The sequence below is a fragment of the Pteropus vampyrus genome, unplaced genomic scaffold (genome assembly GCF_000151845.1).
Source record: "Pteropus vampyrus isolate Shadow unplaced genomic scaffold, Pvam_2.0 Scaffold8, whole genome shotgun sequence".
NCBI lineage: Eukaryota > Metazoa > Chordata > Mammalia > Chiroptera > Pteropodidae > Pteropus > Pteropus vampyrus.
In genome coordinates, this window is record NW_011888789.1 from 14997513 (window position 1) to 15013757 (window position 16245).

A 16245-nucleotide genomic window follows, 5' to 3' on the forward strand; every position below is an offset into this window, starting at 1 on the left:
GATAGGAAAGGAAAATGGAATGGGGAAAAAAATTGACCTAAATACTAGCTTCCCGTCTGAACCAACAATTGGGATGTTGCTATTTTAGCAGGTCATGCTTAGGTTCTTCTTATACCCTCATTTCTCCTTTCTGTTATGTGGTTGCTATCTAGGGAGTCTCCCTACGTGATCTACTCTCTCTCCAACCACCACTTAACTTAATATTCCTAAGGTGTGCTCAGTTCTTCACTTCCCTTAAGCAAAACTTCAGTGGTTCCCCGTCCCTTACAAAATTAAGTCCAAACTCAGTTTGGCATTTAAAATCTCTATAATAAATGCCAACCAACATTCTTCTTCACAAACTTCACTTCAACATGTATTACTCAATCCCCACTGCCTTTTTTGCTCTCCAGATCTTTCTGTTTTCATGCAGTGGTATTCTTTGCCTTAAGAATGTCTTTCCCACGCCTCTCTGCCAGTCCAAATCTTGCCCAATTTTTGAAAGATCTACCTAATTCTACTCTTTCCTTAAGATTCCCTTGTCCCTTCTACAACCGAGTTCCAGTAAAAGTTTTTCTCTGATGTTTTGTGGTCCATGTCTGTTCTACCTCATTATTTCTCTAAATACCTTATTTTCCTGTCAAACCAAGAACTCCTTTCTCCTCCCCCTTTTACTGTCCACAGCACCTAGCACATTGTCCTGTATGCAGCAAGTGTTCTGTGTATGTTGAATGAATGAAAGGAAATATTTGAATTGATTTTAAAATGAACATGAATAAATCAGCCGTGGGATACTGTATGTGTAACAACTATTCCACTCTGATTTGGTAAAATATGTGAAAAATATATCTGAATTTTTTATTTCAGTGCAGTATAATACAGATCTGTGGCAACAGAAAGTAAAAACTCAAATGGATTGATATAAATATGCTAAAGTATAGTTTATCAGTTATTAAAATGATACAATTCTTCTATTTTAAAGTTTATAACGAATAAAGATTTACACTGTACACAAAAGGAATTCCTTCTAAGAGCTGTAGAGTGAAAAAGGGGAAAACCAAATAATTGATTTAAGGGATGGTTTTGAGGAACATGATCTGGCCAGCCAGCCCATTCCTTATTAGGAGGCCCAGGCCCCTGTTGGGCTTCCTCATGACTATCAATAGACATTCTATTTCTAATGTGATGCTTCTTTCTTGAAAGATCTGGTTATTTTTTTTTTTTTTTTTACTACAGATACATGCTTTTATCTTTGTGGTCTAATTTCCAGAGCTTCTCATATTGACAGATTAGGAGGTTGGGCTTTTGTTTCACCTCTCCTTTGCCTTAGATGGCAGTAGTCTTGGAGGGGTTGGCATTTATCTGTCTTCCAATCTGACAGACATTTTGAAATCAGACCTTAACCCCTGAAAACTTCCAAAATGGGAAGTACTTGTGAAAATATATCCTCTCCCCTTTCCTATCAGATCTCCCCGCACCCCACAACTTGTACTGTGTGATGGCTCATGGAGAAATCATTGTAAAGAAACACTCCGCCTTGATGTGTCTTCTGAAGTGGAAGAAGGCAGGGTGTGCTGTGATTTCAGGGAACTGGGTATTCTTGGTCATGCGCGCGTGGTGTCTTGAATCCAGCCTAGGTAATTAGCAACCTTGGTGTACACACCCGGAACATCTTTCTGCCCACAGCCAATGCCCCAGCTGATGATGCCGACCAAAGTCATGTGCCTGTCACTCTCACATACCAAGGGGCCTCCAGAATCACCCTGTAAGAGAGAGAACAGGTTGGCAAAAACTGTAGGCTCTTTGGGAGGAAGTTAAGGATACTGTCTGTAATATCAATATTTTACTCTTCAAAGTACTTAGTTCACAGAGGGAAGTTTTTATCTCAATGATCTTGATCCTCTAAAGAATTAGGTTATATCTACCTTGTAAAGTAGAATTGAGATAATTGCTCAGATATTTCAGAAACACACCCCCCTCCCCCGCCCCCGGCCACGCGCACACACACATACTCCCATTTTAACTCCATGGCTTAGTAGCTGTGTGGCCTTGGGCTAACTGTGTTTCAATATCCTTATCTGTAAAGTAGAGCTAATACTACCTACCCGATAAGGTTGTAATGAGAATTAATATGGAGAAAGCTTGAAAAGCTTTAAGAACAATTTATGATATTTAGCAAAACTTTTGACAATTGTTAGCTGTTATTGTCTTATTGAATCGAAATGATTTTTTGGTTTTGCTTTTAACTCAAAGCTTGCAAATAATCATGGTTTCATTTGCATACAACCTTTTTATGACTGTTGAGCTAAGTGGTACAGTTGAGGTTTCCGAAGAGACTATTCAATAAGAGACCAAAGGCTGTCAAGGAACCAAGGGAAGAAATACTGATATGATTACCTTATAAGAACAAAGTCTACAAAGTTTTCAATGCAAGAACCTGGCCTTACTTCTTTTCGTACCCCTCTAACCCGAGCCCCTCAGTGGACAAGCCTGGCACACTGCAGGCACAAAAATGTCTCATCAATAACAAATCCTTAGCTATATTTATATTTAGGTCCTAATATCACAGGTTGGTCTGTGTCCCAAACACCAGTGTCTCGTTATCATGAACTAGAAGTACTAACTCTACAAGGAAGCCATCACAGTGAGCCTGAAATAGTTTGCTTTCTTTCCCAGAGTATCAGGCATGAATATGAGTTTTTAAACCTTATATCTCACAAATCATCTCTATGCTACTTCCCGGTCAGTTGCCATTCATCCTTCCCCTTGCTACAAAGTAGACTTCAATCTTCCAGCACCTACAGAAGTCAACAAGTTCTTAATTTGTGTTGCTTTATCCATCACTTCAATAGTCAATTAATTGCTTGGGCTTACAGGAAATCCTGTACCAGGTGGAGTTTCCTGTGCAGACATTGGGGAAATTTCCTGCAGTTTAGATTTCTTAAATTTGGGTAACTTTGGTCTTTCTCTGGTTGCTTTACTCTCAGAGGCCCTCATCTAGAATCCCCAGTGCCTCACCAAAATGAAATCACTCCATTCTGGCTCTAACTTTTTTCCTTTTGGTCAAGGAAACTTTTTACTCTTGGGTAGACTCAGAGTAGAGGGACGTTCATGTTTACCTGGCAGGCATCATGCAGGTTTGCTTGGTTCCCTCCACTTCGGGTATCTCCAGCACATAGCATATTGTTCGTGATGGTTTTATTAAACAAATGCTGGGACGTGCAGCGGCTGGATGGGTACAGTCTGACATGAGCCTCCTTCAGCCGATGAGAGTAGAAGGGAGAAGCTGAGAGAGAGGAGAGAAAACGTCTTATGGTTTTAGGGAAAGTTATTAGTAAACCTTCCGGAAGGAGAAAGCCAAATTTTCTAATAATAGCTAATGTTTATCAACCTTTTACACATACTAGATTGAATCCGATGAAATTACCAAGCTTTTACTGGCAATTTCATCTTACCCACAAGTACCCCCAAAAACAACAGTTTGAGTCAAATAATTTTTGGCGTGGGGGTAGGGACTGTCCCGTGCATATAGATGTTGGGCAGCATCCTTGGCTTCTACTCACTAAATGCCAGTGTAAACCTTCATCCTGATTTGTAACAATAAAAACTATCACCAGACGTTACCGAATGTCTCCTAGGAAACAAAATCACCTTATTTGAGAACCACTGGTTTAATATCTCATTTAATCCTTGTGACCTGAGGCAACTAGTTTTGTCTCCATCTTACCAGTGAGGATGCTGAGGCTTGGAGCAGTATGAAATAAGAATCTCTGACTACACTGCTAGTAAGGGGCAGAGCTAAGATTTGAACTCAGGTCTACAGACTATAGAGCCCAAGTACCCGCACCTTTAATTTACTGTATTGTACCCTTATCAGAATCTTCTTGAGATCTTAAGCTCTTCAAAGAATTTGTACTATTTAGACCTTTCTTGACTTAGTGACTCTGTGAGGTTGGGAAGGCCAAGGATGGGTTATCACTCTAAAGGGAACTTGCTGACATTCACAAAGTGACAGCGCTTGACCCGAGGCTAGAACTGCTCTTGTGACCACTTTTTCCTCTGTCTGGTCAACAACTGCATCCCCTCCTGTCCTACAGACAGACAGGATGGAGCCATGACTTCCGTCCACTTACAGGCCTCGTGCTTGCCATAGCCAGACAGCTCACATTCTGTCCAGTCGGGCAGCTGCAGGTCGGCTTCAGGGAGACAGACAGTGCGGACAGCGTCACTCTCCTGGGCACATTGTAGTGAATCTGATTTCAGTTGCAGTAGTGCTGGGAGGGAGAACAAAGAAGAGAAAAAGCCCTGTGTGAAGAGCTTCTGATTTTAGGGGAGGAAGGTAAAGGAGAGGGTGAGGGTTTGGAAGGAGGACGTGCGAGTGCATGCACATGGGTGTGTGTTGTATGGTCTGGAGTTTGAACTGGAGCTGGAAGATGACATCTTACCAATGTCATTGTTGTAAGTATCATCATCAAATTCCTTATGGACGATGTATTTTTCTACTTCAAATATCTGCTCTTCCTCTCCAGGGACCGCCTGGTACGTTCTGCCCAAGACCACCTTAATGTGGTGGGGAGGAAACCTAATGGAAAAACAACTTTAGGACACTCTGCTTGCTGTGAGGTTTCCTCTAATGGGCCTGGTTTTGAGGCTTTAGAAAGCAGGAACCCTAATGGGTTTTCTAAGTCCCTACCTCTCCAGGAAGCAGTGGGCAGCAGACAGCACCCAGCAGGAGCTGATCAGCGTTCCCCCACACAAAAACCTCTCTCCTGGTGACCTCCTGTTCTGGACAAAGATGGCAGCCTGCCACGGATGAGAGGTGATGTCCGAAAAGAGTCCTCCTTTAATGCGAAATTGAGGCCGCTTGTACTGTCTCAGGCCACAGGTAGCTGGGAGAAGAAAGGACAGAGAAAAGAGATCAGACCTGCAGTCCTGAGATGAGGTCCTTGAGCACCCACCTTGGTTTCTTCCCTTGGAACCCCAAATTTCCACAGGCTTACTGCACCTCTACAGGTTGGTACAGTGATATAGGAGTCTCCATGGTGATAAAAACCATAACTTTCATTTGTTGAGTACATAGTACATGCCAACCACTGTATATACACTCTCTTTAACTCTCACGACACTGAACCTCAGAGAGGCTGAGAAATTTTTGCCCAAGCTCACAATGGCACCTGGATTAGAACCAAGAACTGTCTAAATCCAACTTGGGGATCTTTATGCGATGCTTCATTACCTCTAGTTTTTTTCTGCAGCCACTTCCTGGTTTAAGACATAACAAAGCATTGCTACTTCCTTCTAGGGGAATATCTACACCATTTCTTTTCCATCTACTCAAACTTAACCCATACTTCAAGGTTCAGGTGAAATCCTACCTCCTCACAAAGCTTTCTTAACACTCCCAGCCAGTCCACTAGGTCCTGAGCAAGCTTACTGATACTGCCCACTGAGGATTCACCATACATAGTCTTGGTTATGAGTTAACTGGTAGTTTGTGTCTTATCTGCCCAATTAGACTCTATATTCCTTGAAGAATATTCTGACTAATCTCTATGTTCACAGGAACTGAGCAATAATAATCTATTCTTAGACAATTTCCCATGTGTGGGACGTGTATACATGCCCAAGAGCATTGCCGCCCCATCACTGCTTCCCCACCAAGGCCTGACCTTCCTGAAAATTGGGTAGCTACACAGTCTGAACCAGACAGCTGTGAAGACACAGGAAATGGCAGAGAAAATGGTCCAGAGGAACAGGGCAATAAGTCTAGGCAAAGGGAAGTAGCCAAAGGCTGACTCTTACAGCATTGGGGAATGTCACAATATTCCCACGTCAACTTGAGGTCCTTCAGCACATGGCACCAAGGCTTGGCATCTCCATCTGGATTCCTAGAGGATAAAGGGAGTTTAAGGTTTTCAATCACATTATCAATCACATCTCAAGCCATGTAAGAGGGAAAGGAGGCTCAGGAACTAGTGGCAAAAAACATTGAGCCGGGAGGGAGGATCTTGAGTGCCGGACCTGGCTCTGTCAAAGACCCCACTATAAGAAAACTTTAACTTCAGCAACATAATGTTATCATCTTCCCACCCACTGGGTCTTTCACATAATCTTAGGTATCAGCTGTTTTTCCATCCCATGCCCCGATCTCACCACTTGCCCAGACCTGAGCCCCTCAGACCCTGTGCTACATACCGGCAGTAATTGTGTTTGCCCAGGCCCAGTGTCTTGGCATTGGTCTTCCACGCTGTGTAAACCTTGCCTAACAGGATCATGGAATTCCACTGGAGGCAGGAGGCACCAGACTTGGTGAGGCTGTAGGTACCACGGTATGCTAACCCTTTTCCAAAATAGCAGTCCTCATTTTTTTCTGGAACAAAAGAAATCTCAAACTGAAACAAAGCCAATTACGTATTAAAGCCGGCAAGCTGGGGTTTGCATCAGGGCTTGCAATGGAACTGTCGGCCTGGGGAGTTGAAGGCAGACAGCCCGCGAGTAAGAAGGTTGTGATACCATCCCACCTCCCCTTTTCCTTTTCTTTTAGGGATGGCAAATGGCTTTCATTCTGGTGTGCCAACTTCCATCAATGAGATGTGGCTTCCTAGATTGCTGTGTTGAGAAAAATCTTGAGGGGATATCCAGGTTCAGTAGGAAAGGATGATGTGTTCAGTCAGTGGTGATTATTCCTGAAGATGCTTTGAAAGTAATTAGGGGCTTCCTTGTTTATATTTGACAGTGAACCAAGGTACTTCAATGAAGGGACATGTCAGCAGGCCCTAATTTCTCAGATTTTGTCTACCAGTGCTCTGAAGGACTTGCTGGGCTTAGGAAGATAGAGTGTAAACCTTTGAGTGATGCCTATTTTCACCTATTTGTCCCAGTTTACCCTCTTTTCTCCCTATTCGAAACTGATAAACTATACTACTACACATAAATAGCATAAATAAAAGGGATGTTTAAGATCACCTAGACAAGTGAGTCCCGATTTAGATCAGTCCCAAGTGGGAGATGGAGCGGATGCTTTAGTGTTACTGTAAAGAGTCAAATTCACAGATATATCAGCATTACCTATAGGCTAAATGTACATTATTTTTGTATATGTATATTTAGAACATTAAAATATGTTTTTCATACTATTGTGATAAATAACAATTATTTGTGAAAGCATCACTGAATTCACAGTACCTTTTTGAGACTTAATATGTATCTTTCTGTGACTTGGTATTTTTTAAATCTGGAAAATTTTCTAACATTAAAAGGAAAGAGAGAGAAATAGAGATAGGAAGCCCTGTCAGTCAAAAAAAAAACGGAGAATCTCCATTTACTCTCAAAAGCACTGGAAATCACTGATGCAGCCCCACCTTCTCCTCTGTGGGGAGGAAACTGAGCTCAGAGGTGTGAAGAGATTAGCTCAAGATCAAACAAACAGCTAGTTAGAAGCCAAGCCTGGGTGAGGACCTAAGTCTCTCCACGGTCTTCCCTCTGCAACCACAAGGTTTCATTAATAGCCTGTTCTTTGTCTCCTCAGTTGTGGAAGGACTGTCTGTCAGCCTGTCCTCCCAAGGGAAGGCGAAGAAGCTGCACTTACCCTTGGAGCAGGCTGGCACGCTGCAGGACTCCGAGCTGTACTTCCCTGCCTTGAAAACGTAGCACCAAGGCTTCGAGTCTTCATCTGGGTTTCTGAAAAATCAGCCAGGGAAGGCCAGGGGAGGTTACAAGTGAAGCCTCCCTCTCGGGCCCAAGGACTTTGCATCCTCTTTGGGGGAAAGAGTTAGCATGCTTTTGGTTGTACAGAGGATGGCTGTATCGTGTTAGGCATCTGGAAATTGAGTATGGTTTAAGGACATACATATGGGTGCCAAGTTGACAAGGGGTGAACTGTGATGGTTAATTTTATGTGTTAACTTGGCTGGGCCATCGTACCCAGTTTTTTAATCAAACACCAATCTGGGTGTTGTTATCAAGGAAGTTTATAGATGTGGTTAATATCTATGATCAGTTGCCTGTAAGTAAAAATTCTCAATAATGTGGGTGGCCTCATCCAATCGGTCAAAGGTTGTAAGAGTTGAAAAGCTGAGAAGAAATCCTCTTTCAAGACTGCAGTATCAACTCCCATCTGAGTTTCCAGCTCTGACCAGTCCAATACAGGTCTTTTCCTCCTTTTCCCCAACAGTAGCAGCTTCTCCCCAGAGAAAAAGCTACTCAGTAGAGAAGACAACCCTCTCACCTGCAGTAATTGTGATTCCCAAGGCCCAGCCTGATGGCATCTGACCTCTGCCCATTGTAGGGCTTCCGGGCCAGTACGCTGCTGTTCCAGTTGACACACTCAGCCCCACTTTTCGCTGTGCTCCACATGCCTCTATAGGTGACACCCTGGTCCTTGTAGCAGGTGGCACTGGCATCTGATTGAAAGCAGGACACATGACACTTCACATGTGAATCTCCCTTTCCATTTAGTTTCTCAAAGATGTCTCACAACTGCTTCTGTCATCACCCCAAACCAATGAGGCGGGCTGGCTACTGAGCTACTAGAACGCAGGACATAAATGGGTGGCTAGGATCGCCTGGCTGAGTGGCAGAGCCAGACTCCAGATTTGAACCTAAGGCTCTGCCCACTGGGCCCTGCACTTTGGTTTCCTAACTGACCCTTGAGATGACCCTCCCTGTCTCTGCCCCCACCCAAGTCCCTGTCACCACACACTTCCTTTCCTTTCCGGGTAGATTTGGCAATTGGGATATCAGTCTCCCTCTTCCACATCTACCCACCTACCACTCACCTATTTCACAGAGTTTCCCACTAAATCCTTCAGGGCACTGACAGACAAAATCTGAGAAATATAGAGCCTGCCGACATGTGCCCCCATTGAAGCACCTTGGTTCGTTGCAACCTGTCAAGTATAAACAAAGAAACACTAATTACTTTTGAAAGAGCTCCAAGAATCATGAGTTAAAATTTTAAGAGTGCTCTCTACATACCAGGCACTATTCTAATGGTTTATAAAATTTAACTCATTAAATCCTCACAGCAAACCATGAAGTGTGTACTATTCTCCCCATTTTACAGATAAGGAAAACAGAGGCTCAGCAAGTGAAGGCATTTGTCTGAGGTAACACAGCCCCACTCCTTTTATGCTCGGTGCCTTCACATTTGTCTAAAGAGCATGCCTGGAATCTCTGCTTAAAGATTTGAGCATGCTGGGGATCATGAAAGATGCGGGGGAGGGCATGGGACTGGACCCTGAAGCTCGAAGCCTCTGCTTGAAGTCCATGTACCTTTGACGGGCACAGAGTGGCACTGTGACTGGCCGCTGTTGCACCAGCAGTACTCTACCCGGTTGCTTCTGAGCACGGGGCGCAGCCACGACTCATGTTGCCGGTAGGTCATCTGTGTTTTTTCATCTCTGCAGATCACTGTAACGAAAGACAGGCTGGCCTCTTTAAGGCACAACTCACCAAAAAACAGACGCCCCACCTCTGCTTTTACTGAGAGAATCCCTTGCTTCCTTTCATCATAATCCATCCTTTATTACTTTCTTGCTCTCAACTGGAAGACAACAAATACCTAGTATTTTGTCACCACAGCCCTCTTTTATTATTTTTTTCTCTGATAGGCCCTTGTTTTGAATTTATCTATCAAAATACATTTATACTCTAATTTTTAATTTTAATTCATCAAAAATATACACATGTATATAATTACCTACCAGAGTTTTTGATCCTCATGAGCATTACTGCACTGAAGTGATGCATTTCTGGCCCCAAAGAAAATTGGCATCTTAGTCTGTGTGGAAAATGTGCTACTTCCTTTAATATTTTTGGTATAATGAAAATAGTTGAAGTACTCCCATTAATATTCTTTCCCTTTCCCTCTGTTTGCAAACCAGAATGCCAACTTAAAAAATCTTTAATTTTTAATTAATTAAAGAAGTAACATATGCTCATCGTGAATAGTACTGTTGGGTTTTTTTGAGGGTCCTTTGGGGCCAGCATACTTTTGGAAAATTCTGTGTTATCCAACAGCGAAGGCATTAAGAGTTAAGGTGTGACTCACTCTAAGGAAACTTTCATGTTTAAAAAGGGTGTCGCGAGATCTTTTAGACCCAAAGGAACTAGCTCATGAAGGAGGACAGATGACAGCCTCAGGTTGGTAGTTTTAAACCTAAAACTGGGCCTAGAGTTCTTCAAATCAGAGTCAAGACAATCCGGCTGTTAGCATTTTTTATTCTTGGAATTTTAATGGGAATGTTCCTCAGGTTTCTAGAGTTGACTCTAAAACATGGCCTATGGACAGAAAGTCTTCCCCCACCTTCTGCAAGGTGATCCAGGTTAACTATTCCTATTTACCAGCTGAAAGAAGTAGAGGCACAGAGCTGTTAGTTAACAAAGATGCTGAGTGGACTTGAGCAGAAATGGGGTCACAGCCCAGGGCAAGACCCCAGAGGACTAGGACAGCTGTGGCCTGGCAGCGTGTGGCCCTAGGCAAGTCATTCAGTCTCTCCAGTTCTCCAGGCTCCACTCTCTCATCTGTGTAAAAGGAGTTAGGGCCCTTGAACTTGCAGCTCCCACAAGCTTTTGGACTCCCTGACAGTCTGATTCCTTGAGGACACACCTATCCCTGTCCTCTCAGATCCTGGCTTGCTGGCTTCAGCTACCTGGGTACATGGTGAGTGAGAGGGGGACGACACAGGTACCTTTGCAGAATCATCCTGCACAATTTCACCTTCATATAGCTTTACTTAGCAGGTCATAGGTAGAAGATAAACACCCTGACAGAGCCTGAAGCACACTGAGCCCCTGAACCTTGACCCTGCCCCCTGCCTCCACTGACTCCATTCCATCTCAGCTGCATCTTACCTCTGTAAGATCTGCCTCCCCTTCTGAGTCGCCTGTGGGTTTCCTGTGAAGAAACGGAGGTAGAGGAAGGATCAGCACATGCTGGGTATCTTAAGAATAAAGGTGGCCTGTCTAGAAGATCACGCATCAAACCACCAATCAGATGCCACCTGCCCAGAGATTCCCCCTCGGGTAACTGGTCCCAGGGAGAATGTCCATTTCGGGCCTTCGCGTCTAATTCTTTCTCCCCTCCTAGACTAGCGCTGTTCAAAAGAACTTTCTGAACAATGGAAATGTTTAATATCTGTGTTGTCTAATACGTAGCCGCTAGTCACATGTGGTGACAGAGTGTTTGAAATACGGCTAGTGTGACAGAACTAAATTTTAAATTATTTTTAGTTTGAATTAATTTTACATTTAAATAGCCACAAGTGGTTAGTGGCTACCATAGTGGAATAGTGGAGTTGCAGCCCCATCTCCTTCATGTAGCCATCCCTGACTCTCCTCTAAAACCCTGCTGCTCGGGTATTGTTCATTCGGCCTCATTTGATGCCCTATGCTGGTGGGCATTGCAGACAGTGTGTGTATTGTCCCAATAAGATAGTAAGCAGCACGAGGGCAGCTTGCCTGCTTCTATGGCTCACTTTATGGATTAATTCAAACACATTTTAAAAAATAGCTCCAAAAGAAGACATTCGGAGGCAGTGAAGTGGAATTAAGAACTGTTTCCTCAAGTCAGAATAGGTATCTAGGGTTCTGCTGCCAGAGGCCTGAAATCCTGAACATCCTGTGCCAAGGAGACTGTGAACATGTGTGTTCGGTAGCGCTACTGGCCCTCTGTCCCTTTGCCTCTCCAGTCTGACATTGTCCCCATCTTGTGGCTCCTGAGTACACTGAGGGGTGCCTGGGAGTACCACAGCCTCAAGCAGCGGGGCACACAGACGTGAACTGCACACCCACCTGGCTGGGCAAAGTGAAGACCGCTCCACAAAGCAGCAGTATGCACAACAGCTCTCTCTTCGTTTTAGTCATCATTTCTTCAGAGTGTCCCTTAAACTTTTGAAGAAGAGGAGAAAAAAGCTTAATCATGTGATGTGAGAGGTCAGAGTACAACAAAGTTCAAGAACCTTCAACTTTATCATGGCTGGGATCCTCCAGACTTAGGTCCCACAGCAGGAAATGCCACAATAAGTATCTGGAAGATTTAAACACACACACACACACACACACACACACACACACACACACACACATTATTGTGGTGATACACACAAAACATAAAATTTACCATCTTAACCATTTTTAAGTGTACAGTTCAGTGGCGTTAAGTACATTCACATTGTTGTGTGGCCGTCACTGCTGTCCATTTCCAAATTTTCATCTTCCCAAACAAACTCTGTATTCATTAAACAAGAGCTCTCTGGCGTTCACCATTTTACTTTCTGTTTCTATGACTTTGACTATTCTAAGTACATCATATAAGTAGAATCATACGCTATTTGTCCTTTTGCGCCTGGCATCTTTCACTTAGCATAGTGTTCTCAGGGTTCATCCATGTTGTAGCATTTGTCAGAAAGTCCTTTGCTTTTAAGATTAAATTATATTCCATTGCTTGTGCAGATCACAATTTGTTTATCTATTCATCCACTGATGGACACAGGTTGCTGGAAGATGATTTTGCCCAGAGATTTCTATGGGCTGAAGGGTAAGACCATCTTCTGGCACTTTTTTGGAAGCCTGGGTACTGCAGTGACCTGGCTTGGTTTCCCCTGAAGGAATTTTAGCTGGTACATCACAGAGCCAACCTACCTCAAATTGCCTCAGCTCTTCCTCTTATGCCTGGCATGCCTCCTTGTCCAACAAAGGGAAGCCTCCTCCACGCCAGCCCAAACCCCTCCCTGCTGCTCCATTGGAATGTCTGTCTCTCCTTATTTATAGACAGGCCTGATAAAGTGCAGATTTGCAGAAAGGAGCAGAGCCATCTGGTTTTTGGTCATTAAACTCATATCTTCTTGGACCCAAAATTCCCAGTTTCCATGTGCCTTTTCCCAGTGATGTTGACCTCAGCAGCTTAAAGTAGGTTAGTTGGTCGGGGCTTCATCTTGTGGTCTGGCAGGCCCACTCATGCCTTTATCCATAAGAATTAAATTAAGGCATTTCTTCCCTTGACTCATTTCCCTTCAGTCACAACAACTTTTAGTCCCACCCCTCCCCCTTATCCCAAAGATCCTAATGGCCCTGTTCATTCAGAGGCTTCCAGGACTTTCGTCCTGGCCTGCCACTGGCTCTGGTTCCTTCTTTGTTTCTTTGCTAAAAACTCCCTTGTTGGAAGTGCCTGTTCCCTCACATGGCCTCAAGCTCCTTTCAGAGCAAGGATAAAAAATAAAAGGCAGGGAGGTGGTGGGAGACTCCTTATGCCCCAGTGATGATTCTTGGGCTGCCGGTGACAGACAGAGGAGGGAAACGGGAGCTGCGGGGAGAGGAGAGGGTGCAGGAGGGCCTGGACAATAATTTCAACAAGAAAACCCAGACCACAGGCTCAGAGGGAGTCTTGCCAACCAGCACACCCCTTCCCCACCTGCCCTTGCCCATTGTGAAGGAAACAGAAAGAAGCTCAGGATCTGGGCCTTTGTTCTGGTTTGGCATGCCCAAGGCCCCCTTCCTGAGCAGGGTGGGGTGTGCTCTTCGGGGGCTCTTTTCTTGCTCAGAGGAAGAAGCTTGCTACTACTCACTGGTTTCAGGCAGTTTCAGAAGAAAGAAGTAGGGTGTTGAGGTCATCCAAAACAAGAGCACACATGGTGGAGTCTTCTGAACCCAGAAAATTGCTCTAGATTTTCTTTCTCAGCTTTCTTTAAATTTCCCCTTTCTCAAAATTTCCTCAAATTCCTCGAAAATTCCCCTTCTTAATTTTATTCTATTATCACTTTTAAAAGTAGATCTTCTTAAATCTATTCCCCCTCTTTCTTCCCCATCTTAATCATTTTTTACATATTTATGGATTTGTCCCATCATTTATTATCTTAGCCAAGCCTCGAGAATGAGACCTCGAAACTCTCAGAACTTTATGAAGAAATTCTGAATAAAGCAAAAACGAATGAATTGAGAAAAGAAACCCCCAGCTGAATGAGGAACTTGACTTGAATGACGAACCAACTAGACCTTTCAATATACTCAGTCACCCAAGATCAGGGGATTGATTGGTTTAGTCTTTTCTCTGGATGCCCATCAAGTTATTGTTTTGTTTTGATTTCGTTTTTTTTTTTTTCCCAAGAACTCATGGTCCTGAGAAATGGAATACAATTCTAGATGTTGAAAAATTGCAGAGTAAGAAGTGAAGTATTAACATATTTGCATTACCCGGAAAAATGGGGGGAGGGAGACCAGGTGGGGAGGAGAAGCCTGACTCAGGGCTGGGTGTAAAGACTCCAACAACTGCATCATGTTGAACCCTTTTGCAGCTAAAGAATCTGCATGCGGAGGAAAGAAGCATATTTTTTCTTCTGCTCTTGGGAGAGTTAGAGACTGTCTCTCTTCTATCAGTCCTTATCTTTCTCTGACTCTTTCTCTTTCTCTTGGCCTTGCCGGGCCTTGAGCTGATCCAGTGCAAACAAGTCTCACATGCACAAAAACAATGCGATAGCTCCATTCTCATTGCACACAGGGGATGAGAGCAGCTGGATAGGCCGAAGGGGTAAGAGGATGACAAAGAAATTAGTCATCCTGCTGGCAGACAAGCAGTTCAAAGACAAGGGAGAAAGAGAAAAGGGAGGAAAATATGTCCTCATTTGGCCTTTGTTAACGAGGTGAGTGTAGAGGTCTGGGGCAGTGCCTGCACAAAGAACAAAGTGGATACCAGAAATGTGGACTCAGGCTCCCACCAAAGGGAGAAGCGCCAGGTGCTCATGGTGAGGCCAGAGTGAGAGGTGAGAGTTAAGGAATAAGTGTAAGAAGTCTTTCTGGGGCTCATTTTATAAATACAAAGACGTGTAATTTTTTCGGTGTTCTCTTCCTTTTGCTATATTTAGTAGTTTCCCATGATCAAAGAACTAAAAAGATAAGGAAGCAAGAGGAAGAAAGGAAGGAAGGAAGGAAGTCAGGAAGGAAGGGAGGAATGGAGGGAAGGAAGGAGGGATGGAAGGAGGGAGGAAGAAATAGAAAGAAAAAGAACCATGAGTATTCTCACTTTTGTTAGACTAGAGTTTCTGAATCACTCAGGGAATCACTGTGTGAGAGGAACAGTGGAATGGTCATAAAGCCTGAAGTCCCCAATGTCCCAAGTCTCCAGCCCTGGCAGTCCTGCCCTAGCACACAAAGTTGATTTTTGCTGATTTGCAAAAGGCACCTTCCCTTGTGGATGGAGTTCAGCAGACAGAGGGCTTGGCAAGTTGACAAAGACTGTGCAAATTAGAAAAAACAGAGCATATGACTTGGCAAATAAATCATGGCCTGCATTTCAAGGATGCATGGGCTCGTGCACTTGTACAGGACACAGCCTGCACAGCTGCGGGTGGCAGCCTCACCGTGTCTGCTACCACAGCATCTCTGACCATCCTGCCTAGAAGCCATGTTGGGTCCTGCTGGCTGCACCAACAGAGTGACCGTTCGCTGGCCTCTCTGAACAACTGTGAATGATGACTGCTCTAGGAGAAAACAGGAACAATGGTTTGGTAACCAGGGAGAGGGTTACTCTCCTAGAGCTCAGGACGTGTGCCATTCTGGCTGAGAAATCAATGATCATGCCAACCAGAAACTCAATGTTCATTCCTGGAGGGATAACCTGAGGGAATATTGACTGATGCGCCCTGGTTAATAATTGTTTGAGTTTGGACTGGGTGAAGCCATTGGAATGGCAGCAGGACTGCTGGAGAAAGGACCTGGGGGACAAGAGATGAAGTGCTGTCCTCAGCGCATTCACATTCCCTTTGTATTATCCTTTCCCCTCCACTGTCCTCATACCTTCTCCATCTTCCCCCATTGAAATCTGCTCTCAGGAGAGGAACCGATACACTCATTCACATAAAGTTAAAATGACTGAATAAAAATTAATGTGCTGCCCTTCCGAAGTCATCTATATTTAGAGACATAAAATCTGTTCTCAGGCATGCAAAAATCAAGTCGACTGTACTCTCAAGTCTTCCCCAGGGCCAACATTCTGTGTTTTCTATTGTGAGAACAAATAACAGTGAATGTGCACGTGCTATGTAAACTGTAAAACACTTATAAACAGGTATAAGTACTTTTATTTAAATACACGACTACATGCAATAAAGCAATTTGCAATAAAGGAACTGTACAAATATATTCAATCAGTCAGGTTCTATGATTCTAGATACATACAATGCAATTGCCCCAGAAGATATAGAACTGGAGGACTTGTAGTTTCTTCTCTTGTCAGCAAGAAAAAGTCAGACACATGAGCAAGCTAGAAGATGA

At 43.8% G+C, this 16245-nt stretch overlaps 1 protein-coding gene across 1 annotated transcript in view; it reads right to left on the reverse strand.

Moving 5' to 3' along the window:
* Nucleotides 1-812: 812 nt before the first annotated feature.
* PLAT (plasminogen activator, tissue type) overlaps nt 813-16245 on the reverse strand; it is a 22302-nt gene continuing 6869 nt past the window's right edge. Inside the window, exons 2-14 of the mRNA XM_011372772.2 lie at nt 11773-11868; nt 10834-10876; nt 9253-9390; nt 8757-8867; nt 8207-8381; nt 7568-7659; nt 6175-6349; nt 5782-5867; nt 4673-4868; nt 4425-4561; nt 4113-4253; nt 3099-3265; nt 813-1742 (exon numbers count right to left, since the gene is read on the reverse strand). Of these exons, the coding sequence (XP_011371074.1) occupies nt 1584-1742; nt 3099-3265; nt 4113-4253; nt 4425-4561; nt 4673-4868; nt 5782-5867; nt 6175-6349; nt 7568-7659; nt 8207-8381; nt 8757-8867; nt 9253-9390; nt 10834-10876; nt 11773-11847 (1695 nt within the window). The 5' untranslated portion in view covers nt 11848-11868 and the 3' untranslated portion in view covers nt 813-1583. The remainder of the gene's footprint in view (nt 1743-3098; nt 3266-4112; nt 4254-4424; nt 4562-4672; nt 4869-5781; nt 5868-6174; nt 6350-7567; nt 7660-8206; nt 8382-8756; nt 8868-9252; nt 9391-10833; nt 10877-11772; nt 11869-16245) is intronic.